This window comes from Atractosteus spatula, chromosome 7, assembly GCF_055471065.1.
Source record: "Atractosteus spatula isolate fAtrSpa1 chromosome 7, fAtrSpa1.hap1, whole genome shotgun sequence".
Taxonomy (NCBI): domain Eukaryota; kingdom Metazoa; phylum Chordata; class Actinopteri; order Semionotiformes; family Lepisosteidae; genus Atractosteus; species Atractosteus spatula.
The window spans coordinates 44,800,180-44,828,168 of NC_142712.1; the positions used below are offsets into that span (position 1 = coordinate 44,800,180).

The window sequence follows — 27,989 nt, forward strand, 5'->3', positions numbered from 1 at the left end:
TCAAACAGTTTCTTGCTGAGTCATTTAAGATCTGTTTCAAATTATTGACCAGTATGCACGATCGGGTAGAAAAGGGAGGATAAGACAGACTGTGCCTGTGATTGGCTCTACATTCAGCCAGGGGAGGCGGCGCCGGCCGTATGGCTGCAGTTACAAACATCTGGAAGAAGTTACTGATCGTACTTCTAACGTTGAGGACCTTACCGCTGCGACACCTAAACTACACAATGTCTTTTATAAAAGTGGACGAAAAATCTGACTTCTCATTTCAGAATTTGCCCTATGGCGTGTTTTCAACCCCGGACAACGTAAGTAGAACAGATAAAAACCGAAAGAATTTAGCAATCAACTGCATTTGGAAAGAGCTGTGTATATGCTGTAGGATACCAGTCTCAACGTGCGGTTTTATTTTATGTGAACCTGCTCAAAGTTTTAAACGCAAAGAATAAAAAAAACGTTTTTGTAAAATAAATCGTTTTTCTTGTTTTATATGTACATGAGACGATAAAGAAATTATTTATTTTTGCGTTTACGTTATGTTTACATTTCTCATACTTTTCAATACAAATGAACTTTGGAACTTGAGCTAATATTTTACTTGCCTCCAAAATCTTGCACGCTTTTAATTTGGGAATCTGGTGATTGTATAGCTCTGTTTGGAGCGCTGCATACGGTTACATTTAATCTCAGAAGTTTTTAATGCCTTGACTATGAAAGACTTGAAAGGTCTATCCGAAGATACAATTTCGCACATTTACTTCACTATAAAAAAATGGAAGAGTCGTAATTTACCACAATACTGTTGATTTCAGGTATAATGTTTTTTTCCCCTTCAGCCAAGGCATAGAATCGGCGTTGCTATAGGAGATCAGATATTGGACCTTGGCGTTATCAAAACTCTCTTTACTGGGCCGACGATATCAAGACATCAGAATGTCTTTGACCAGGTAATTTTTGTCTTCTCAAATAAACAGTTTATATATTTATTTAGTATATGCTATATAAATGGGAACCAGCATTTCTGATTATTCCACATAAGCTTTGGCCAGATGAGTTCTTGTGTGTGGCTTGAATGACATTACGTACCTATTTAACTGTTAGCATTTTACATTAGTATTCGAAGCTAATCTATTAGATATCTTAGTGAGGTGGCATAGCCTAGTGAGTAGGATGCTGGCCTCATAACTGACAACTTGTGGCTTCATTTTTCTGCTTCCCACACTGTTGTTGTACCTTGAGTGAGGTACTTGACCCAGCTGGTCCAGTCCAATTCTATTAGTAGGGATCAGCATTGCTTTAGGGTTGTTCCGCCATTGGACTGGCCCCCCATCCAGGCTCGGAGTCACACTCTAAGGATCCCTGCTCCTGGTATGGACTTTTAACCTAGTCTTGTGTTTCTGAACGTTTCACGTTTGTGCAATGTGTGTCTTAGCCAACCCTTAATGCCTTCATGGGACTGGGCCATGAGGCCTGGAGAGAGGCGAGACAAATGCTTCAGAAGCTGCTGTCTGCTGATGAGCCCACTCTTCGGGACGACGTGAGTCTCAGGAGCAGGTATGCTCTTCTGCGAATATTGTGATATTTAGGTGTTAAAGCCATTAAAGACATTTTATGTATTTCCTTTTAGAATGAGCACCTGTTTATTCTAAGGGTGTACATATCTCCTAAAGAAAATCCTAGGGTTCAAGGTACTGTGACGACACTGGCTTGGCAACCATGTTCTCATGCATCATGGTTACATGATTACCAGTTCTAGTCCACATCCTGCACCGAATGTATAATAGTGAGTCTGAATGCCTAACTATGACAGAGCTGTATGGGCTTGCTAACAGAATGAAAGCATTAATTCCTTTCAAAGGTGGTTGGTGTGTTCTTTTGAATGTGCAAGAGTAGTACTTGTTTTTAGAAAATACGTTAACGTAATTTATGCTGTACGGTATAAAAACATACATACACATTATATAATTTTGTAAAAAACATTTTTTATTGGTTGCATAGGTTGAGAAGTAGTTCAGGATTATAAAATAAATACATCAGAAATTCTTCAGGGATTTTCAGGGATTGTGTTTTCCTGCTCAAAAGTACAAATCAGATATTAAAAGATATCACGTTTGGAGTCAGATTGTTGAATTCACCTTCTTGCAGCCATTAATTAATGCATCTGTTAAAAAGTCTATATCTGCTATAGTACATCTTTATTTATTAATATTGTATTTATAAGCTGTGATATATTTCTGTCTTTTAGAGCATTTGTCCATCAGAGTTTAGCAGAGATGCATCTTCCAGCTGAAATTGGTGAGTCCTTCTACAATGGAAAGATATATTTTTTTCCTCCAGTCCTCCGTCTGAAAGACTTTTGAATGTCCTCCACAGATACAAATAAATCCACTGTGCAGGAATGATCTCTCTGTTAGCACCAGAGGTTACCACGGAAATTGTGAAAGTGACTATTTTAATCTTTTAGTGCATTAGCACTGAATTATTTGGGGTAGGGGGGTTGCACAACCTAACCTTGTTTACTTCAGGGAGTACAATGGTAATGTGTGCACTATGGATAAAAATTAAAAACTCTTTAGGAGTGCTTTATAGTGAAGGAGCTCCTTTCGCATCAACAAGGCAATGGTTATAAAACACATTACTGTGCATTTGTAATTTTCTGTTTTGTACACATGTAAGTGATTAATCACATAACATTGCAGAGCATTTGGTTATACTTGAGTAACTTTTCAGCAGCCTTTCTTTAGTGACAACCCCATGTGATTATGTTCCAGGTATAATTAAAGAGAATATGGTAGGTCTTAGTCTATTTCCCATGGTTCTGCTTTTTTATAACTGACATATTGCACTGTTGTCTCAATTGTGAATTTTGATTGTGTAAAGAATGATATTAAGCAGAAGATTAGATCTATCCATGTAAAATGAAATGCGTAAGTATTGGGATAGTGAAGTGAAATGTGTCATCTTTGTTACAGTACTAATGAAATTTGTATTTTAGATCAAATGATTAATATTTAGATAAAAGTATAGAATTTTGTTTCTGGGTTATTATTTTGCATACATCTCTAGCACTTTTTAATCTGTTGTGTTCAGTCCCACCATTTCAGGTGAGCACAAGTACTGGGACAAGTGGCTGACAGGTGTTTCTAATTGAGCAGGGGTACATGTTGAATTAATTTTTAAAACATAAAAGAGCTGTGGATGTATAGACTTGGTTCCAGCCTTTGAAGTTTACTTTTTTGCTCTGCCTCTTGAGTTAGAATGTATAAACCAAGATGAGGACTGGAGAGTTGTCCATGATGGAAGGCAGCAATTGTGAAGATGGGAGCGAAGGGCATTCCTATTACAACCATTGCAGAGAGACTGTCACAAACTCAACAGTATGGAACAACTTGAAAAATGAAAGAAACTACTGGAGGAGTAAGCAATTGGCAAAGACTAGATCATCCAAGGAAGACAACCGTAGTTGATGACAGAAAAATATTTAGAGCTGTGAAGAAAAACCTTAAAATAACAGGCAGAGTGATTGCAGACAATCTCCAGAGGGTAAAATAAACTTAACATTTCGTCTATAGATAACGCAGCTGAAGAAGGCTCCACAGTCGAAACTTTATGTTTCTTTTCCTTCACAGCGTGGAATGAACTTTTACCTGTTCTTTTGCAGCCTACGCATGTTGACGCAGCTCCCTCCTCAAACGTCTTCAGATTTGAATTAGCAAAAAATTGTAAAGATGAACCACAACAGTTCTGGAACAAAGTTTTAGGGACAGATGAGATGATGCTGAACCTTTAGTAATGCAACAGAAAAGCAACAGTATGGAGACAGAGAGGAAGCGCAAATGATCTTCAGCGCACCACTTCATCTGTGAAACATGGTGGAGGTAGTGACATGGTTTGGGCATGGCAACCTTTTAACTGGCCAAGTCAATCTCCTGATTTGAATCATGTTGAGCTGCAATTTATCTGTTGAAGAGGAAACTTAAAACAGAACACCCCACAAACAAACAGCACCTGAAAGTGGCTGCAGTTAAGTCTTGGCAAAGCATCCCAAAGAAACAGATCAAGAGTCTGATGATGCGTATGGGTCACAGCATGTAAGGGGTATATAATTTAATACTGTCTTTACGGTAGTTTAATTTACTGTTAATTTGTCTCAGAATTTATACTGACCTGAAATTAGGGGATGTTTCTAACATGGTTTAACAAACACAAAATTGTCCAGACATAAAATCTGACATTCTATATCTTTGCCTAATATTTACATGTTTTACATTTATTTAACATCATTAACATTTCAGTAGTATACAGCAAAAAAGACTTAATTCACTGCACCATCCCAATCCTTAATGCTTTTTAGTGTATCAATCATAAGGCTGTGCACATCAGATTTTCTGCTAAGATTGTATTGAACTGGGATGTGTAAGAGGAGCTATGCCCTGATATTCATCCAGTTTAACTCCCAGCATACAAGCTAAAAGTAGGCTGGGATAAAATGAAACTCAGAGGGACACCATATCCAAAAGTCATTCTTTTAAAGGGTCTTTCCACATGAAGGAAAACTACTGCTTTTTGCAGTATTAATTGATACAGTGATACAGTAGCACTAGGGGGCACTCTACACCACCAGCTCATGACCTGCAATCATATATTATTCATCCATTTTCAGAAAGACACTTATTTCTGGGTAAAGTTGTGGAGGAGCCTATGTCAGGAGGACTGGACATAAGGTGGGACTACACTCTAGCTTAGGCTCCAGTCCTTCACAGAACAAACACACACTTAAATGTACAGGGACAATTTACAGACACCAATTAACCCATCCAGCATGTCTTTGGAAAGAGGGAGGAAACTGGAGAAAACTCACAGAAATTCGGGGAGAACATACAAACTCCACACAGAACATGCTCCATTCTGGAACTCTTTGCTTACATCTTCCCCTGGGTCCAAGAACAAGATAAATAATATAAATTTAATTTTACATTTAAAAATAATGTATCGGTGTTTAACGAGCTGTCCTGTAATATCATTTGCACTTTCAAAGGTTTTGTAACCCTGGTTTCTTGTCACCTTGTGATGATTTTGGAGCAGATGCATTACTATACTGACACCAGGTTGTTGTATCCTCTGTGGCTTCCTGTTGAGACTGTTGCAAAATCTCCAAAAAGTGTAAGACTCTAAGACTCTTCTTTTTCTTACCTTACATGATAGGTGACTACACCGACTTTTATTCTTCTCGGGATCATGCCACCAATGTGGGAATCATGTTCAGAGGGAAGGAGAATGCTCTGATGCCCAACTGGTAAAAGCTCTGCAGTTTTATTACACTGTACTGAAGATACGGGATTTTTTTAGTACCATGAATATGCAAAGCAGTCATGATTCTCTTCCAGAAAAACTACAGAATAAATAATTAAATTGATTTCTGTTATAATGATTATTTTTAAGATAGAAAAATGAATATTTTTTTATGGAGCACATTAGGTGCCAGTGCGGCTAGAGAGAAGTCAAGGGTTGTACTCATTCCCACAGGGCTGGGTAATTCGGCAACATCCAGGGTTTCAGGGATCGTGTCTGAGAATACACAGTTCTGGTATTCTTCTCTGACATGGGAGGAACAGTTTTTAATTATTTGTTAACAAATATTGAAAAACCTATAATGATTAAATTTGTGTTTTTAGTTTGATTTAGCAGTTTTCCATGTTGGTAATGTGCATGTGTTCTGTTGTCCATGGTTCACATCATGATTTGCCTCTCCTCTGCAATTTACGGTGTTTTGCCATGATTTGACTACGCTTCGCTACACTTCTGCCAGCTCTTACTGCAATATGCCACACTTCGTTTTGTAAGGGCCTGTGCAAGTGAGTGGAGCTGACCTGAGGTGTGCTCTGATTGGCTGCAGGCTGATGCTGCCCGTGGGTTACCATGGAAGAGCCTCTTCAGTGGTGGTGTCGGGCACCCCTGTCAGGAGGCCCATGGGCCAGATGAGACCAGTGCCAAGTAAGCAGTGACATCTGAACAAAAAGTAATATGTATAACAGTAATAAAAATAAGATACATTGCCTTGCACGTGTTCAGACCCTTGCACTATTTTACATTTAATTGCTTAAGGGCTGCCTGACACTTTGAAGAAGGAATTGGTATTTGATATATAGTATACTGTATACAACCTCCTCCTGACATTCAAACAAAAAACAAAAAAGTAAATGGATAATACGAAAGAAAAGTCGTAATTGCCTAAGTATTCAAATATAAACATAATTTCTTTAACAAGCCACACTATTAGTTGAGTTTGCAATATCTGTTTGTGTGCAAAAATGTTGAATTTCTTGATTTCAGAGTAAAAACGCCTTTCTCTGTGAGGTTTCTTGTTCAGGTTGTAAGTTTTAAGCAAAGACTCAAGTTTCAAGTTTATTGTCATTATACTCATACACAGGTATATGGTATAACGAAATAATATTTAGCTAGCTCTCAGACAGTAAGTAGTACAAAATAAACAACAATACAATTGTGTAAGAAAAGAAAGACGGAGGCAACAGGCATTGTGCAAAACAACAACAGTTGTGCATAATCATACGTCAACAGAATTAAATAAAGGATACAAAATTATGGGGAGTGAATGTCTTGACATGTGAGGTGGAAGTAGATTTCACTGTGCGTTTGAGTTTTGATAAAGAGACAAGGCACCGTAACAGTTCAGATCGTAGGTGAGAGAGGCTGGTTTAATAGTTTAATAGAAAAAGTGGAGTTTAATAGTTTCACAGTGCGGGGGTAAAAACTGTCTCTGAGTCCCATAGTTCGGGCCCGAATGCTCCGGTACCATTTACCAGATAGTAGAGGGTCTGTAGCTGGGGTGTGTGGGGTAGTTCCTCAAGCACCGTCAGTCATAAATGTCCTGCATGGGCGGGAGAGCAACTCCAGTGATGGACTTGAGTGTTTTCACCACCCATTGTAGAGCTTTGCGGTCAGCAATACTGCAGTTGCCATACCACACTGTGATGCAACCTGTCAGTATGCTTTCTGTAGTGCATCTGTAAAAGTTAGTGAGGATCTGGGGGCATATCTTAGCCTTCTTCAACCGTCTTAGGAAGTACAGGAAGTTGCGCTTTCTTAATCAGACAAGTGGCGTTGAGAGACCATGTGAGGTGCTCGGTGATAGGGACGCCAAAGAATTTGAAGTTACTAACACTTTCCACTTCAGTCCTGTTGATGTGGATAGGGGTATGACCGTTTTACATTTTTCTGAAATCAACGATCAGCTCCTTGGTTTTGCTGACGTTGAGGGTGAGGTTGTTGTCTTCACACCACGTTGTAAGGAGATTGACCTCCCTGTAGGCTCTCTCATCATTGTGATCAGTCCTACAACTGTGGTGTCATCGGTGGTGTCAACTGTGTCATCGGCAAACGTGATGATGGAGTTGGTGTTATGTGTGACTTTACAGTCGTGGGTATAGAGGGAGTAAAGCATTGAACTAAGCACACAACTCTGGGGGACCCCAGTGTTCAGAGTTAGTGTGCCAGAGGTGTGGTTTCCAAGCCTGACAGCCTGGGGTCAAGAATCCAGTTGCAGCAGGTGGTGTCAAGACCCAGTGCACTGAGTTTCTTGACTAGTTTCTCTGAAATGATGGTGTTAAAGCTGAGCTGAAGTCAACCTTAAGGATTAAGCAGCTTTCAAAGCACATCAGAGGGTAACGCTATTGACAAGCACAGATTAGGAGAATGATTCAAAAGAATATTGAATCTTTCAAAAATGAATGGGAAACAATTGTACCAAGCCAGTGTGCAAAGGTGATAGAGACTTATCCGAAAAGACTAATTGCTGCCAAAGATGCTTACACCAAATACTGAGTTAACAAATATGAATAATTATGTAATCAACATACTTTTAAATAATTTTTTCTTTTTAATTCTCACTGACATTTACTGCAATTTATTTTACTTTTAGAAGTCTTGAGTTTGAGCATTTAAGCTTTAAATAAAAATGTGACACCATAGGAAGGGGATGAATACAAGGCACCTTTTACTAGAATTTCTTTACAAAGTATCTACTTTTATACTAACCTGCCAATATTCTATTCTTTTCTCTTTTTTGCTTCCAACTGCAGCAAAACCACCTGTGTTTGGTCAGTGCAATCAGCTTGATATTGAGTTAGAAATGGTAAGTTCCTGTTTCTAACAGCTCTGAAACTGACTTACTGATTCATTATTTACTTGCATCTTGCCTATCAGATTGTTTTCAACATTACGGTCCAGTTTCTTTGTATGAATCAGTTGTCTATGATTCCCTGATTCATGGTTCTGACCTTTGAATATTGTAGAATAGTGTAATATATGACCTGTAATGTGGATTTCTCCTTATAAACATTTCTTTTTTTGAAGGGCCTTCTATAAAAATATGTCAAAATATATCTCTGTGCATTCTGTTTTCAGGGGCAGACTTCCTTCTTTGTCAACACAGACAGAGGAGTAAAATAATTTGCTGGTAGCTTGATTTTCAAGTTCAAGTTCAAGCTTATTTGTCATTCCAGAGATATACAAGTTTAAAGTGGAACGAAATATCGTTCCTCCCGGTCCACAGTGCAATTATTGACAAGACACTGACAAAGGCATTGTAGACAGGATACAGATAGTGCAAAGTTCTGATAATAATACTAACAGACAAGACAGTGAACACCAAAACAGAAAAAACAGAACAGAGGCAGTGTACACAGGATATACACATAGTGCAATATGACTGTTACACAATAGTACAAAAAAAACATCATACAATATACACTAACACTGTGGGCATTTAAACCCTGTTTCTGTTTCTTAACTGGATTGTGTCCACAACATTGTTAGACTTTCACGTAATGCAGGCCGATAGTGATTGTGAGGAAGCTCAGATGAGCCATTAAATATGAGACAAACATTTATGTCCTTTGTTAATCAAAGGGCAATATTTTAAAACCATTTAAAAAATCTTGCTTATGGAGCTTTGCACCAATTGAATTGAAATGTGATGGATTTTATCAGCGACCAAACAATTTTTTCATGTTTGTCTCTGAAAACTTTCTACCATTTTTAAGCCAGCAACAGGTCAAAACGTGTTTTTGGTAACATGGTCCATCAGCAAACTGCTCCTGCTCAAAAACTGTTTGGCCAAGTAACTCTATATTTATATAAATGTAATACAAACCAGATGAAAATGTGTGAAAATGAGGTTCCTGTGAAAGTAATGTGACTGTACATCCTGTTTTTAGCAGGACATTCTTATATTGAAGCCAAACCATAGCTGTCAAAACTGAAATATTGCAATTAAAATTGCATCTAAAACAATTTGCCAGTTAAAACTGGCCAATTGCTATTCACTATTAAACATAACTTGATTTTGAGAAGTGGCTAAGGATCCAAATCAAAACATATATGATATAGATGGGTTAGTAGAAGCCATGTTATGTAATGCTATTTAGAAATTACATTTATTTGGTCTAAAAATAAACACTGGATTTATTTTATATCCTGGAAAGATGAGTGCACTGAATACTACATGCTTACTGTGCTACACAGAGGCATTGCAAACCTTGTCATCGGCACTGCAGATATTCTCAAACATATGAGCGTGCCTGCCCTTTCAATGAAGACCTTGGAAAACATTTCAAGATTTTAAAGAAAGATGCTTCAGGTGCTGACAAATCAAATAATATGTCTGGCATATGGAGGGCACTGTTCATTAGCTCAAGGCAGTTGGAGTGATATTTGTCAGGATATTCTGATATGTTCTGATACGAAAAAACACAAGGATGCTGAACGAAATAAGTGTGCTACTCCAAATGTTTGATATCTTCTGTACAAGGTTACAGACAGTTATTTCAGGGCAGATGTACACCAACAATGTTTAGGGCACTTTACAGGGTAAAACAGAACAGCAAACAGAAACAAAGATAAAAATAATAAACATGGAATAAAGAGAAAAGGCACGTACTAATTTAAAGCCTGACTAAACACAGACGTTTTTAGTCTTCAGATACACTTCTCAGTTTGGCAGGGAGTGAGTTCCAGAGTTGTGGTGCTAGGCGGCTTCCTGTACACTTTTCCTGTACAGAAAGAAACCCAAGGCAATCATATTGGCAACCAAAGAACTACTGTGTGATTTAGAGGAGAGTATGTTCATTGTGTTGGCTGGCTGGCGGTTTCGTTTTTTCACTTTTTCTTAATTAAGGTGCAAAGGGGATTAGTCGATTAGTTACTACCTGGGCTCTCAGAGGTTAGTGTCCAAAATTAAGACAATGGAAAAAACTGAAGACCTTTCTGCAAACCAAGGTGGCTGCCTGACCACCTTTACATTTTCTTTGCAATATATGCTGATACGCATTCTATAAAAGTACCACTTCTTGCTTAAAACAAGTTTTACAAATTATTTAGCATGTTTGGAATTATCAATTGGCTTCTGCCCAGGGTGTATCCTAACTTGCACCTGTTGCTTGCCTTGACAGGTTCCTGCTCCCCCATGACTCTGAATTCAATTAAAGGGGAACTGCTGTTCCAATTTCTCAAACAGGTTATTAAATCTTGAGAACAAAATAAATTCATTGACGGTATAGAAAAAAATTAACAAATTTTGAATTAGTCACAAAATCGTGAACTTTGTGAAAGTACTGTAAGTTGCCATGTTGTCGCATGTTGTGGTGAGACCGAGAGTTCACGAGAATTGTGACGTTGCAGCCGTTTCTGCTTGCTAATCACCGTACTGATTAACATAATGCGATGTACGAGCGAATTAAGTACAGTTTGTGCCGCACATATTTCACTGCAGAAAGTTTCCAGCATGATCTTCATGCAGATTCAACAAGTTCCATTTATCAGCAAAACCGTCTTGAAGTCAAGAGCAATATTTCAGATTAAAAGTGATGTATTCACAAGCCCGCATGTGTACAGTGTAATAGGGCTGCTTCACCTCACTGGAAGTTTAGTTATTCTGAATTGCAGAATATGGTGCTGCACATTACAGATTGCTGTGTACATTTTACTTTCAATGTAGTTTGAAATGCACTTATAAATGCTGATTCTTTCTAACCCTAAAATATAAGCATTGCTGTTCCCCTTTAAACGGTTAGAAAATGGATGGATGGAATTATTCCACACTATTAATATGTGATGCACTGTCATTCCTGATTCTACAAAGATAGCTACAAGGACCAAAACCCAATCTGTAATATTCCACTGACTGAATTGAAACAGAACTTGGTAGGCATTATGAACAGCTAGACTTGACTCATATAAGTGACCAAAATGTATTACTTTTAAGATTTCTCCTATGTTACACAGAACCCCAGACCCAACAGCCCTAATCCTACTCAATATTATGCCTCTCTAAGGGGGTCCTGTGAACCCCAACATACAAACAGTTACAATGGAGCCCCCACACACCCAGACTTTGTCTCAGCAACAGCATTCCAGGCCTCCAAGAGCATGGAGTCTACCAGCTGAGAGTTCTATCGAATTAACATTGTCAACATTGTCATTCTCAACATTGTCCTAGGACATGGGACCATATAAAAACCACTGCTAAGGGTTTATAAGAAACTGCCAATTCTCATTTTCCCAGTGAGGTCAAACAAAATGCACAATGGTGTCACCCCTAGGTGGCACCATAGGTACATATTGCAGAATGCAGACACAAGTAGAAAAAGAAAGGAGTCAGGAGGCTAATATTGCATTTTCTAGACCTTGAATGAGCAAAGATCATCTTCATTAAAAAAATCTTTTAGAATGTGAATTCCTTTATCTCTCCAATGTGCAAAAGAGAAAGAGGATTCCTCTGTAAGACGCTTGTAATTGGGGAATGGGTATGTCGTGTCTTCTGGGATTTTGTAAGTCTTTCTGTTGAACACCAAGTCTTAATTAACTGTGCAATTATGGAGCCAATAATACTACATTAGCTAATAGGTATCACAGATCTCTATATTAGATCTCGGAATGTATATGTTATGTGTTATAAATGCCAAGGCCAGACTTCATCAAGTTGATTCTAAGATACAGGAATGTCAGGGTTATACTAAAGATTGCAAAACAAAGGCATAGAAAGAAAAGTAGAAATTTGACAATGCCAACCTACAGATGCAGCCATTCAAAATGCGTGCGTTATTTTGCGGCATACCCCGGTGGGCGTGGCACGGCATCTCGCAGTGTCACGCAGTGTGACGTGTTAATCGCGCGTCATTTGACGCTCTGCCGGAAACTATCCGGCGTCACCTTGTAAAACCGCCAGGGGGAGCTTAACCTCTCATGTACAGCATTTGAGCCTTTAATTTTGAACAGTGTATTACAGCATGTTAATCTTCAGTCATTAAAATGTTGGTATATTTTATGAAAGCAAGATTGCTCAGTTGGACAAAAGTACACAACCTACCTTTATCAGAAATATTTATGCATCAAAGCCTTTACCGGAGATATTACTAATAGTATTAATAATGGATGACTTTGGACAAGCTGTATACTCAAAGTATAATTTCTTTAGCACATTTGTACAAGCACTTGGAATCTGTCCAAGCCATACTTTGTCAGGCATTTTGTTTTACTTCAACGGGCATAAAAACTTCCTTGCTTTTAACAGGGCGTTTCATAATTTCTAACTACGAAAATGATTTAAAATGCGACACCTATCATTCAACTAGAGCTTAAAATATCACAAGGAAAAATACACACCGGTATTCCATTTCTCCCTAAACATTGTAAGCTTCGAAGTCTTTAACTAACGTGATACCGGAGTCAACAAGCATACTTTTAGAATTTGATTAAAAGGGAATATAATATGGAATCGCGTATCTCAAGAATTTAATAACGGTATGATTATATCCATGTACTGCGGCAGGGCTGTGTAGGGCTGTTTCGCCTGCCTGCTCATGCGAGCTGACTGTAGCCGACTGGTCTAGGTGCGTGCCTGCCAACGGGCAGGGTGTGTGCTCGAATCCAGCTGGTGCTGAACCTTCCAGTTTTATTTATTTATTTTTTAATCGCGTAACATATTACCGTATGCAAACTGTACTGTATACAGTATGTATATGTATATTTAATGTCTTAATTGTGCCCGTTTAATTGAATTTTAAAAAATTATTTAACACGAACATTAAGCTGTTTACATCTTCCGCCTGAGAACAGTCACCCGTTGCTACCCAACGCAGAATGGTGATTGGCTGACACCATCTGACACCCCTCTGATTGGAGAAAAAAGACGTGCTAGTTTGCTATACATACTGTAACAGGAAGAGGATTTCTTTCTATTCAAAACGTGTACTTTAAAAGTTTAAGAAGTAAAAACCTTACAGCGTACACAGATTTCTAAACTGATCAGGATCGTTATCTTTGTCTTATGCATAACAATATTCACCGCTCTGTGCAGCAAATTAATAATAAACTTTATTTTATATAGCGTTTTAAACGAATAAGTAATTAGATTGCTCATAAACCTAATCACTTGCTTTTTCTTTTTATTTAGGCTCAGATTTCAACTATAGATCGTATTATTAATACCCTTGGTGATACCCCTTGGTGTTTCTCTCGCTCTCTCTCGGGTCACCTGATCATTAGCTCGAAAGATTTGAGTGCTTTGTGTATATTCTAATGGTAGTGGGGGCAGGGTGTGTGGGAACAGGTTTGGTTGAAATTGCATTGGAGATCTATGTTCTTCACACCTGAAACATTTTCTCTGAAAGCATTTTCTTCGCTGTTTAACCGATCTTGTTACAGCATGTTACAGTTTACTATTATTAACCATATTAATTTTAAGTGCTTAATGTAAAATCTTGTAAAAATATATTTTCATTGTTCAAATATACATTAAGTCTGACTATCATATAATAAGTTAAATACAAAACTAAAGAAAAAATAGGGTTAAATATAATTCAAAATATTTTGCTAACAATGTTAACTGTTTATGAATAATAAAATGTATTAGCTAAGGCGTAGGATGGCACAGTTGTTAGTATGTTTTTTGTTTTGTTTCTTTTTCATAAATACAACAGTAGTACCTGATGTCTCAGTGGCTTTCAAAATTAAATTATGCATGCAAACCTGTGAACTAGAAAGATAACTAAGATATCCATCCATTTATAATGGTGGCAAAGTGGTTAGCATTGCTATCTTGCAGCACTGGGGTCCTAGGTTCAATTCCTGCCATCCTGTGTGTGTGGGGTTTACATGTTCTCTCTGGGTTACATGGTTTTTCTCCATATGTGTGATATGACTCCCTCTCGCACTCCAAAACATACTGGTAAGTTAATTAGTTTATGGGAAACCTGGCCCTGGTCTGTGTGTGTTTGTGTCTGTCTGTCCTGTGATGGACTGGCGCTATGTCCAGGGTGTATTCTGCCTTGTGTCCGTTGCTTACTGGGATAGGCTCCAAATCCTCTGTACTGGATAAAGAGATTAGAAATGGAAGTAAAGGCACTGTGTGGATGGAACTATACACAGTGTTAGAAACCCACTATGAAATGGCAGCATCTCACTGAGAATAAAATATTTTTTACTGCTGGCTTAAGGAAACAGCCTTTCCACCTCTCTTGCACATCAGTATCCATACCTAGTTATTTAAACAAATTGCCTCTAATTATAAACATCTTAATATGCTGGCTCTGTGGATCCGCATCAGCTATGTTTGCCCATTCCTTCAATTCATGTGCATCCAACACACAGTTCAATGCCAGCAACTACACATAATCTAAAATACAATCCTTATTTCAGTATCTATGTAAACATATAGTCTGTTAACTTCATCATCTTCATCAAAAGTATGCCTAACCCCATTAGGAAGTGTTCTTGTTATAAGTGTATTCCTCAGCTTTCCCCAAACTATCTTCTTCTTGCCAACATCTCTAGTCTTTTATCCTGCAATAACTCAGCCAACACTTAAATCTCCAAAAGCTGCTTGTGTTAATTTCTTTAAATCACAAATATCATGTGTAAATACTGGCCATGTAATACTCTGCATTGTGGAATAATAGTTTATTTTAAAGGGAACTAGAGAAACTAAGAACTAGAGAAATCAAGAAAGGCTTTTTTTCTAGAATTAATAAATGCACATCCTGTTCACTGGGGAAATTAAATCCACACTGAGCAATCTTCAATATGTTCAGAATATGACAGCAAGAATCCTATCAGGGATGCATTACACCTGTTTTCAAGTCCTTGCACTGGTTACCTATCAGATTTCGAGTCAACTTCAAAATCCTTATCCTCCTTATATACTGTCCTACAACTGGTATTATTGTTCTCCGAATTATTGTACTTGACATGACTTCATTCAGCCTTTCCTGAACGTCTATGACAGGCAGAGTGAGTGCTGTTTCTGGTGCGATCTTTTACAGCTGACATTTCACTGTTTTAAACGAACAAGAAATTAGATTGCTCATAAATCACTTATTCTATATAAACACAGCGTAATTGCCCTCCGAAAATCTTCTTTTTCTTGTTCGTTTTAGAGACCTTGATCGAAACTGATTTTAGATGTCAGAAAGAATTTATTTTCTCTGTATTTCCTACATTGCTTTGTCAAGATTTTAACTTTATATCTAACTTTATATCTAGGCTCAGATTTCAACTATAAATCGTACAGTAATTAATAGCAGTAAATACTGATGTTTATACATAAAAAAGTCATGCCTTGGAGTCATGCAAAAAGTCATGCCTCAAGAGCACAGCAAAGAGTGTATTAAAAGACACTTGTATTTATCAACGCTTTCTTTTCCGTATACCAGATTTTATGGAACCACTTCAGAGGGGTGTCAGCCAGTCAGATTCCAGGATTCGGCACTTTAAAGGAAAAATACACACCGGTATTCCATTTCTCCCTAACGATTTTAAGCATCGAAGTATTTAACTAGCATGTGAAATAGCGTGTGAAAAAGTGGTAGTTTTAAGCTTTTCTGCTAATATAATATGGAATCGATATTGATTTAAATCGTGTTCTGATTTAAATCGCAAACGCGTGTTTAATTATATGTGTTTTTTAATCATAATCAGGCTAATGCAACATAAATTGATACAGTATCTTTGTCTTCTAAGCATCTTAATAAACTTTCAGCATAGCTTTCTACCCGTCAAGATTTATATTTCTTGGGATTTTGGGATCAAACGTGGAAGGATTAGATTATAATCGTTTTTATTTGTCAAATACGTGATTGTATTTCTGAATGTTATGTGACACCTACAGTAGTTCACTGCTTTAAATACATCGAATTAAGAAAGTTATGTGTAGCACTTTAGATCTTTTTTCTGAACCAGGGAAAATCTGATCATGTTTCTCTATAACAATAATAAAAAAAACTTTATTTTACATATCGCCTTTAAAAGTGGCATCTCAAAGCAATACAGTAGATCGAAAAACAGTTAAAAGGGACCAGATTAAATACCAGACAATCGCAAACGCATTTTCAATAAAATTATTTTATTCATTCAGCAGTTTGTGAGAGGAACATCCAGCAGGGAGAGACACACACACCGGTTTTCATTGACAAAATTGGTTTTTTTCAATTCCTTTTGTCTAACAGGAATGTTTTGTTTGTGGACAAACTGTTAGACAAGAGGAAAAGACCGCCTCCTCCTACGAAGCATTAATCGCGTATCTAAGGAAAATTGCAGTATACCTTTGTTCATGCACATCATTATACAGTACAGTATCTCAATTTGTATTTCGATAAAAAAAATCGTTTGCCCAGCCACTACTGTTGTTATTGTTTTTATCCTGTAAAGCGTTTTCTTTTTCTGCGTTTTCCATTTCCTTTTTCTGATCACTCGCTTTCTGGATACACATCTCACCTGTCCTGTTCTTTGTTTTCCTGGTTTGCTGATTATGCCTGCTGCGGTCCACTCCTACCCTCACACCTAAAGAATACTATTTTAAATTTCTTGGCGCAGTTCATTAACCCTTGTATGTGCTGTCCGCGCCCAAAATGCAATTAAAAAAAAGTAAAAAACCGCGCTCAAAATGCAATTTAGAGCTTAATAAGATACACTCCACAGGCAAAATTAAAGACAAAATTAAAGACGATTAAAATCTGTAATCTTTCCACTTGTACTGTGAGTCATCGGACAGTTTCTGCTTTGTGTAAGGATGGTGAGAAAGCTGTGTTCAATGTATTTAAGGGACTCAGAAGTAAAAGAAGATGCTTCATATTGCTTGACTAATTTTAAAAACCAAGTTATAAATGCAGACGCTCCCTCGGTGCCGCGCCGGGTGTAAATATCAAAGTATACATTCCCAACAAGAATTGTACCCATCTGTCAAACAAATAAAACACCTTGAATTGAATTGAGGGAGAGATGGGGGTAGTGGGACAGAGATACTGTAGACAGACTCAAGGCAAATAAGATACTTATGGGTACGCAGGCATTCACGACAGCAACATACGAAACGTTTGCACGTACTGTATAGTTAAGTTATTACTTGGTTTTCAAAGTGCAACGAAATACAATATTGTTGTTGCTGCTGTTCTGGTTGTTTTTATCCCGTAAAGCGTTTTGAGAAGCCACCTTTAAAGGCGATATATACTGTAAAACCACTGATTCTTATGGAATGTGCTCCGCAGGAGATTCAAATTTTTATTTATTTATTTTTTAATCGCGTATCTTAGGAAATCTCAGTATAACTTTGTTCATGAACAGTGGCATGTTACATTATCATTCGTTTTTTTAACAAGGCTCGCCAGCTAATGTGAATCGAAACCTGTCTTGCTAGCTTTTAAAGTCGTGCATGTGTAAACTGTACTAGAGGGCATGCAAGTTACTCTGCCCCTTTCAGCGGCAGGGAGTCCCTCTGCTGCAACACACAGCAGACAGAACGGGAGACTATTGCCTTTCATATCTGACACCAGTGAAGTAAAAGGGGTGTCTAAAGGGGTGATTTTAGACCACATTTTAGTTACTTTATTTTGTTTACTTTTAACATTTCTGTAATTTACAGTAGATGTCACAATAGAAGCCCGAAGCCTATTATACTCAGTCTAGCCTTGGATCCTCTGAGTCCCTTGACTCAGTTATTGCATATTAATTTCTTGAGATACGCGATTCCATATTATATTCCCTTTTAATCAAATTCTAAAAGTATGCTTGTTGACTCCGGTATCGCGTTACTTAAAGACTTCGATGCTTAAAATGTTTAGGGAGAAATGGAATACTGGTGTGTATGTTTTCTTTAAAGTACCGAGACCAGCCATATACTGAACGTTTAAGTTCCAAAATTAATATCGTTTATGGACTTCACACGCGTTGCAGTATGCTCCTATTCTTTTTATGCTCAGGCACTAAAATCTCCCTTCTGCTTTGTGTAAGGATGGTATCAAGAGCAATCTTAAGTGGTGAGAAAGCTGTGTTCAATGTATTTAAGGGACTCAAAAGTAAAAGAAGATGCTTCATATTGCTTGACTAATTTTAAAAACCAAGTTATAAATGCAGACGCTCCCTCGGTGCGCTGCTCTGGTGCGCCGGCTGTTACACAGTGCCTGTCTGCCGTAAGCGTTACAATATACATACCCAACACTGCTTGTACCCATCTGTCATGCAAATAAAACACCTTGAATTGAATTGAATTGAGGGGAGAGGGGGGGAATACTAAAGCCAATACTGGCTCAATACCCTCAATGGGCTTTGACGTGCTAATGCGTTGGTTTAACAGTCCGGGTGTGGCAGGCTTCCAATGTCAACTCGACTCGATTGGAAGACAATGAACGTATTTTAGCCCTAAATGAATTAATAGCAAACATGGTTTACATAAAATACATTTTTCCAAGAAAGTTTATAATAATACGATCTATAGTTGAAATCTGAGCCTACTTTAAAAATAAAGGAAAAGCATTTTCAGAGAGTAATCATGCTGTGTTTATGTAGAAAAAGCGATTAGGTTTACGAGCAATCTAATTACCTATTCGCTTAAAACGCTATTAAAAATTTACTCTGTTGCACACACACACACAATAGAAGCAGGCACCGCTGTCAGAAGGGAAGATATGTTCAAAATATCGCAAATATCGATCATGTTGCGATATTTTGAAATATAAAAGTCAATTGATTGTCCATAATATCGCTATTCTATTTTTTCGAAGAAATGTTTCTTAAAAGAAAAGACCAGCACCAGCTGGATTCGAAAACACAACCTGTCAGCTGGTAGTCACGTCTACAAGACAGCTCACATGAACAGGCAGGCGAAACAGCCCTACACAGCCCTGTCGCAGCACACGAATACCATTATTAAATTCTTTAGATACGCGATTCCATATTATATTCCCTTTTAATCAAATTCTAAAAGTATGCTTGTTGACTCCGGTATCGCGTTAGTTAAAGACTTCGAAGCTTAAAATGTTTAGGGAGAAATGGAATACTGGTGTGTATTTTTTTCTTTAAAGTACCAAGACCAGCTATACACTGTATGTTTATGTTCCAAAATTAATATCGTTTATGACCTTCACACGCGTTACAGTATGCTCCTATTCTTTTTATGCTCAGCTACTAAGATTTCCCTTCAGTGGTAAAATTCAATACCTACAACGGGCACAGCAAAGACGTTTACTGTCTTTCTACGACAGACCAACGGACCACGAGTGCCCCTGTCGGTCAACCAATCACGTACTGCGGTGCCCCGCGTCATCTTGCGTCATACTGAGCGACGTCACCTGCGGTACGTGTCTGTAACGCGCACTTTGAATGGCTGCATCTGTATCTTAGACCCTTAGACAATGCCTATCTACATTGCTGGTGTTTTGCAGTGTAGAGTGGCATGGTTACTATTCTTTCCATATGCATTTTGTATTTATAAGATGGAATTTATCATATAATCCTAGGCAGGAGGAAGTCCAGTTCTAGAATAAAAAAATTAAAGCGAAGAAGAACATGCATTTTATTATGAAGACATGAGCCTTAAGAGAAATGGAGAAAAAAGATTATTTGTTAAAGTCTGTATTTACATTTTTAAAAGGTTTTAATTAAAATATGTCATTTATATATTGTGGTATAGGTGTCATATAACTAACATTCTCTTCTGAATATTAAAACGGCTTCTGTCTTGTCCAAATGATCTGATTGAATTAGAGCTAGGCAGGTTTCATCACCACTCAGATTTCAGCATTATACAGTACATGGCAGCAATACTGTCTACTGTATGTCAACACCAGGGCATACCCTGCACAGCAAACTGTGTCTTTTAACACAAACTGATACTGTACCATACAGATTCGGCCATTTCACTGCAGTCTTAGTAGGATGGAAGTAGCGTGGAAGCCTTCAAATGTGCTTTCAGTTCTCTAGTTAATTCTGAACTCCGTTTTCTTTTAGGCCTTTTTCGTAGGCCCAGGTAACAAGCTAGGAGAGCCAATCCCCATTGAGAAAGCCCATGAACACATATTTGGGATGGTCCTTATGAACGACTGGAGTGGTAAGGCATTCTGCAACCTGAAAGCGGGATATTGAGCTTACGTTTTTAGCGCTTTTATAAAAATTAAGTATATTTGAAACACAGAAGGAGGAAATTTTAATATAACATCAGTGCAGATAGCCAGTAATGAGCATGTGGAATGTAATGTAAGTGTTATTTCTAAGTTCCCTGTTTGCCAGACTATTATACCCTTGAAATGTACTATCGTATATCAGACAGACTATATTTCCAATGTCTTTTCACTTTATAAACCCTTTGGTTATAGTTTCCTTTTTGAAAGTATTACTTATATGTGTTATAGTGTATATTTCACAACAAAAATGTCATAAATAAATACAACCCAGTATCAAATTGTTCTGTTTTTATGATATATATTTATTTTATTTTTATATTCTGGCTTAATGCAAACATTCAATTACTGGAGATGGGGTTCATTCATTTTGTAAGAACCTCATTTATATGAGTTACTATTTTATTTTGAGTATTATTTTTTTTCTGTAGGTTTTACCAGCACTACATTTTCTTTATGTGTTTTTTCTCCAGTTCAGCAGAGGCTGAGTACAGCAGCACTTTATCTTGTTTGGCTAAGGCTCTATTATTATGTTAATTTCTGCACAAGGCTGTTTATCTCATTTTTCATCCCACCTACTGTATCATGCATCCCTGTTAGATACAACAACCACTATTTCCAAATAACAATATGGATGTTTAAATGTTCTCAAATAGCCTTCATTTTGGAAGCTTGACATCTTTTATGTTCAAGAAAAGATCATTCTATTCCCATAAAATCAACTCAAATGTAAAAATAAAAACTAACTACTTCAAGATGGCTTTACTAGCCAGAATCCTGAGAGGGTAGTCGGAGCCAGAGGTTTTTTGTATGAGTTTAATCTCTGAAAAGGAAATTGGTGTAAATAGAGGGAGACATTGTGGCCTTGTTCTTATTGGGTTTTATTACAGAACACCACTGTTTCTTTCAGCAGCATGGTGGAGCAGTGATTATCATTGCTGCCTCCCAGCTGCTGCCCTGGGTTCAATTCCTGGGGTGCTGTCTGCATGGAGTTTATATGTTCTCCCTGTGTTAGCGTGGTTTTCCTTCAGCTGCTTTGGTTTCCAAAGACATACTGGTAGGTTAATTGGCTTCTGGGAAAATTGGCCCTGGTGTGAGTGTGAGTGTATTTCTGTGTCTGTGTCTGCTTCTGCACTGCGATGGATCTGTCCCCCATCCAGGGTGTGTGCTGTCTTGCACTACAGGAGAGGCTGCCCCTTGATCCCATATTGGATAAAGCAGTTAGAAAATGGAGTCTCCTTTTAATGTTATTTTTATTCAGATTTGCAGTTGCATTTTCTTTAGAAATTTCCTCTCCTTTGAAAGCCAGCTGTCAGTACACATTGCATTACAATCCTTTTACAAACTGGATGCCTGGTGGGAACCCTTTCTGTTCTTTTTTTCAGTTTGAAAAAACAATTTCATTTTACTCAGTTGGAAAGAAAATACAGTATCATACTGTTGGAACGATCACTGTCCCATTTCAGTAAAACACTTCATGGAGAAATATGGTTGTCTGTGTTTCAAGACAAAGATAAAACCAACTTGTTCATGAGAAATGGGACTTGGATAAAAAAAAGAAATTCATCTATCTTGCTTGGTGTGTTTGTGTTTTTAAATATAAATAGGAATTTAACAGTTGCTTCAGGGAAATATTTTTATCTTCCAATTTCGTTAGCCATTGTGTAGGATTCAGATGATAGTCTGAATGCTCTGGTCATGAAAATATTTCATGCCATGAAAACTTTTAAGGGTCAGGCACTATTGTTTCACTAATGAAACTTCAGCAAAAAGTTGTAGTAGCATGCAGTGTGGAATGTGCTGTGTTTCAGCTCGGGATATCCAGGCATGGGAATATGTCCCTCTTGGACCTTTCCTGGGAAAGAGCTTTGGAACATCCATCTCGCCCTGGGTTGTCCCAATGGAGGCTCTGCTACCCTTCATTCTGCCGAATCCAGTTCAGGTGAAATAGGGCTAGTGTTACATTTCAATGAAAACCTTAACAAAAACAGCTAGTAAACATATTTATTCAGGACACCTGTACTGCACATTCAACACTTTTCACTATGGAATTAATCTTTATTGGTTCCTTTGTAGCCTGCATGCTGGTTAAGCTTGTACAGTATATACACATGCAGATTTCTGCCATATCATGCATGTATTTCATGACCTTAAGTCACAAAATAAAGTACCTTCTATGCAGATTTGTTGCACAGAATGGTTTTGATATTTAACTGACTTAGGTCTGAATTAATTTGAACCATCAGCCAGTCTGTCAATTACAAGTTAGAAATTAATACCTGATAGTGGGTTTCTGTTTATCAGAGGGTTTCCCATCTCTTGACTTCCAGAGGGTTTGGGATTTGCAATTGGCAGATGTTTTAAAGTATGGATTTAATCTGGACGCAGTAATGCAAACACACTTAGGGGCACAGGGTAAAGAGTATCCAGTTCTGCAGTGTGGTGAAAAAGTACACCTCCTTAAGATTTTATGGTTTGATATCTTTAGACATATTTAACCTTCACCAAGCCCTCAACAAATCCTAATAGTTGATAAAACTAACCTCATTTGACAAGTAAAACATATTCTATTTTGTCATATTTAAAAAAAATCATCCAGCTTGCAAACAAGGATAAAATATATGATATCAAAAGCAGTATTTGTACATTCTTATGACTAAAAAGTAATTGAAAATATCCATTGCTTGTGATGGAATTAATGGAATTAAGCAGAAAGTCCACTGGTCACAGGATAAACCCAAGAATCCTATCAAAACTGCATGTTTACTTTTTATGAAGCTTCTGCGGTGGCTTTCAGAAATGAACTGTGACAGTAATATCCTGTTATGATGACGTAATGTTTCTCATGAGAGTCATGTTGTCTTTAAAACCCAGAGTGCTGGTGGTTTCTGTGGATGTCTGCACTGATATCTCCAGCTGTCCTTCAGCTGTTGTGTTTTCTGTTTCAGGACCCAAAGCCACTGCCCTATCTGTGCCATGAGGATCCCTACACCTTTGACATTCATCTCTTTGTCTCTGTGAAAGGTACTAGAAATCTAGACTTGCTAATCAAGTGCAGAGGAGAACCGTTTGAGCCAACTGAAACCAAACCTATCAAATATATATTATACAGGGCAATTAAAGTGTTATAAGTGTGGGTCATTATATTTTAGTTTCCCACACTCATATGTGCAATATTCTGCAAACATGCATCAAGGACCTTGACATTATATGTTAGGGACTAAGGAAGCTAAGGGGACATTAATACCGATAAAAAACACAGATAAAAAATATTTAAATCACAGCAGAAACATCTGTGTCATAGCAGGTGTTGTGTTTAAAGCTCTCACTTTGTTGTGCTAATATGTTATAGAATGTTATTGTGCAAAGTGTGCTTCCAGTGTCTTTCTAACTGTTTAGTATAAAAGGGACAACAGACAGGTTTGGTAACAATAATTTTAGAGAAGAGAGATACTTTATTTTACTTTATTAAAAATCACCCTAAAAGTCACTAAAAGATAAATATGTAATTTACTCACTAGGAGAAGCAATGGAAGAAGCTGCTCCAATAATCAAGTCCAATTTTAAGGTGAGAATTGTATAAAATAATGTACAAAACCTATTACATTTGTGCTGTACATATACTAAATCTTGAAGAGATAAAACAGAAAAACAAAGCATCATTTGGATTCATGTCAATATTCACAGGAGTAAGACAGTGTTACAGTGGGACCTTATTCTAAATCATGGGACACATTAATCTGATTTCTCCACTTAAAGATTGTGCTTATCTAGAAGATCTGGTATTCACTTCAAGGGCAAGTGCAGAGAAGCAAAACACATCTCTAAAAGAAGATTGCAGAGATTAAGGAGTTCATTTTAAAGTGGCATTGACTGATGAGACTCTCCTGCTGGCATCTCTTGTCTCTCTTCAGTACATGTACTGGACAATGATACAACAACTCTGCCACCACACTGTGAATGGCTGCAACCTGCGGCCAGGTGATCTGCTGGCGTCGGGGACTATCAGTGGGCCAGTGAGTATCTGAAGACGTTGCACTTATTCAACAGCATGGTAAAGCTTCTCCTTCTCTGTTTTTTTCTGCTAGTGTTTGTGATTTTATATGTAAGCTTATCTAATTGTTTGTCCCACTTCTTATATTTTCTTTATGCTTTGGATTCTGTAAGACGTTTGATATAGGAGGAACATGACAATCAGTAATCTTATCCCATTCATTGTGTGCCATTGAAGTCCTGAGATGTCCCTCTTTAAAGCTCATAGAGATTAGTAGCCAAGCCCTACCATGAAAATAAATTATTTTCAAGAGGGTTTAAGAGGTTTTTGAGTTGGATGTCATGAAAGCGTGATTGGTGAAGGTGTTGAAGCAGTTAATTTTTTAGCGTGCTCAATATATCACTAAACATGTTGTTGTTTCTTTACCAGGAGCCTGAAAGTTTTGGCTCAATGTTAGAGTTGTCATGGAAGGGAACGAAAGAGATTAGTCTTGGGAATGGGGAGACTCGTACGTTTCTGCAAGATGGAGATGAAGTTTTCCTCACAGGTTTGTCTCATCAGCAAGTGGTCCCTCTTTACCCCGCTACCTTGCCGGTCACAGCATCCATGTGAACAGTCTTTCAGAATGAACAGGCTTTTCAACTCAGTTCACTTCCAGGCCTACTGTATATTAAGTTCAAGAAGGTAGCTGCTTTAGCATGCATAGGCTGCAAAGGAACAAGTAAAGGTGTATTACATGCTGAAAGGAAAGAGACACAACATTTTAGCTGTAGAGCCTTAACACCTGAAGAAGAAAAGTTGTGTCTCTTTTCTATTCTTTTCAGCATGGAATAAACCTTTACTTGTTCCTACTGTATGTTATTCTACCATTAAAAATACTAGAAAATTTCCTAACCAAATTTTAAAAATGAGGTCACGTGTTTGTTTGTTTTTGCTGTGTGGATCTATTAAAGTAGATCCCTGGGCCTGTTGTAGTTGTGCATAGCCTCTTTTTAAGAGAAGCCATGATCTAGCAGTTCAAATCATCTGTGCAAGCAAGTGGCAGAATGTTTGTGCATTTTAAAGAAATACCACCCCATTGTCCATCTGTTACAATCAGAAGCGATATGTGGGGCTGACGTGGGCTGTCAGAGACATGTGGTGTCTGTAGTGCTCACTGAGCTAGCAAAGCCACACAGATACATCAGTGTACCAAATTCAGGATCCTTTGTAGGGGAAGCCACATAATGACAGCTGATATCACTTCAATAAGTAGAAAGAATAGCTCCTGAGACAACTCAATTTCTTTGTTATACTAATCAGATGAGATCATTTAAAAAAAACATTTAAGTGTTTATTTTTTTGTTTTCACTGTTTAAATATTCACTTTATTTTAGCAATAATGTTTTCCAGTGTCTTCCAACCCTATGTATTCCTTCCAATAATGTCCCATTTTGTCAGATTACAAATGATGTAAATGCATTTACATTTAAAATGTGTACAAACTTTTGGATTTCAACAAAATGGGACATCGTTGAAAGGGGTGAATAGTAGTATTGTATTTTATGAAATTATGGGGCATGTTTGAAACACTTTACAATTTAACATTGCACTTTTCTCTGTTTCAGGCTACTGCCAGGGTGAAGGATACAGGGTGGGATTCGGAGTCTGCAAGGGAAAGGTTCTTCCAGCCCGGCAGATGTGAAATGAAACTGAGAAGAGTGGAGAAAATGTGCTCACTTAGTGCCTTACAAATAAAAGTACAGAAATGCTGTTTTTGTTCTTTTTTTTGTTAATTTTTTTCCTATTATTTTATGCTTCCAGAAATGTTTTATGCTTCTCTGAATTGTTGTCATTGATTAAAATAGTAAAACTGGTTAATACTATTTAAATTGACAGCGCCTTGCAGAAGTATTCACCCTATTCAAATTATGTTTGATTTTGTCGAATTACAAATTATGTATTCACAAAATTAAATACTTTTAATCAGAACCTGATTGCTCATACACATTAATGGTTGAAAGTAGCTTAATAGGAAAACCTGCAATGAAAAATCAGAAACTAAAAATATGTTTAGTAACCTCACTTTTGCTATAGTAAATCTAAATTAGTTCAGGAGCACAATGAACTAATTGTGCACACAGACACCACCTAATAATAATAATAATAATAATAAAAACAATCCACCTGGATGATGCGACGGCAGCCACAGTGCGCCAGAACGTTCACCACACACCAGCTATCAGTGGGGAGGAGAGCAGAGTGATGAAGCCAATTCATAGATGGGGATTATTAGGAGGCCATGATTGGTAAAGGCCAATAGGAAATTAGGCCAGGAGACCAGGGTTACACCCCTACTCTTTTCGAGAAACGCCCTGGGATTTTTAATGACCACAGAGAGTCAGGACCTCAGTTTTATGTCTCATCTGAAGGATGGAACCTTTATACAGTATAGTGTCCCCATCACTATACTTGGTTATTAGGACCTGCATAGACTACAGGGTGAGTGCCTCCTACTGGCCCTACTAACACCGCTTCCAGCAGCAACCTTAGCTTTCCCAGGAGGTCTCACATCCAGGTACTGACCAGGCTCACACCTGCTGAGCTTCAGTGGGTTGCCAGTTGTGAGTTTGGTCCACCTGAAGTGAGCGGCCAAGCAGCAAATTGGTGAGGGATGCCACTGTGAGGCAAACCACATCTTTAAAAGTGCTACAGAGATTAATATCTCTGAGAGAGGAGAAAATATCAACAATATCCCAGTCTCTCCACAAAGATGGCCTGTGTGGACTAGGAAAAAAACACATATATATATATCACATATAGAGATTCCAACAAAATATGTACTGTAAGTGATTCTGCAAGTAAGTGAAAAAAAAGTTTGTGGTAAGGCAAAATTTGAACTTTTTGGTCTAAATGCATAGTGCTCTGTCTAGTGGAAGCCCAACATAGTGCATCACCCAAATAACACCATCCATACTGTCTGGCATCTTTGCAGCAGCATTATGTTATTGGGCTTGTGATCTGGGGGGCCTGTGAAGCCTATTACGATTGAGGGGAAAGTACCGTACAAAGGAAAACCTGCTTCAGTCTGCTGAAGATCAAAAAACTGGGATGAAAACTTATTTTGCAATAGCTCGATAATCCAAAAACCAAGCCGCAGCTAGACTGGGTTAGTTTCAGAATAAGAAAGTGAAAGTTCTTGAGCGACCTAGTAAATCCAATTGAAAACCTGTGGAAAGACTTAAAATTGTTGTCCAGTCAACTTGACAGAGTTTGGAAGTTTGCAATAAGAATGGGTGAAAATTTAACCTAAAAGATGCACAGCTGTAATTGCAGCTAAAAGAAATTCATTTTTCCCTCAATTTTGCTTATTTCTTTATAGTGTAATGAACGGCCGACATACTGTACAGGTCGTACGAGCCGGTTGCAGTGTGGTGATGGCAACGCCCTCTACTCCCCTGCGCATAACATCACTGGAAGGGGTGAATCCCTTTGCAAGGTGCTCTGTGTTGATTTCATTCTTCACTGGCTGTTGTTCTTTTCTGCTTCTC

General features: G+C 37.8%; 1 protein-coding gene across 2 annotated transcripts; it reads left to right on the plus strand.

Annotated features, from left to right (window-relative positions):
• The first annotated feature begins 140 nt into the window (after positions 1–140).
• On the plus strand, positions 141–27,964 carry fah (fumarylacetoacetate hydrolase (fumarylacetoacetase)). Of its 2 annotated transcripts, XR_016091338.1 has the most exons (15): positions 141–308; positions 837–947; positions 1,433–1,554; positions 2,246–2,295; positions 5,206–5,296; positions 5,897–5,994; positions 8,100–8,152; positions 20,296–20,395; positions 22,277–22,407; positions 23,414–23,489; positions 23,987–24,033; positions 24,380–24,481; positions 24,889–25,006; positions 26,067–26,198; positions 27,821–27,964. XR_016091338.1 is itself a non-coding variant. In XM_088921544.1 (14 exons), the coding sequence occupies exons 1-14, from the start codon at positions 141–143 to the stop codon at positions 26,141–26,143; spliced, it is 1,344 nt and encodes a 447-aa protein (XP_088777670.1). In that variant the 3' UTR covers positions 26,144–26,210. The 2 variants fall into 2 exon arrangements, 1 of the variants encoding a protein (XP_088777670.1); XM_088921544.1 differs by lacking the exon at positions 27,821–27,964 and having other exon boundaries at positions 26,067–26,210.
• Positions 27,965–27,989: the final 25 nt, after the last annotated feature.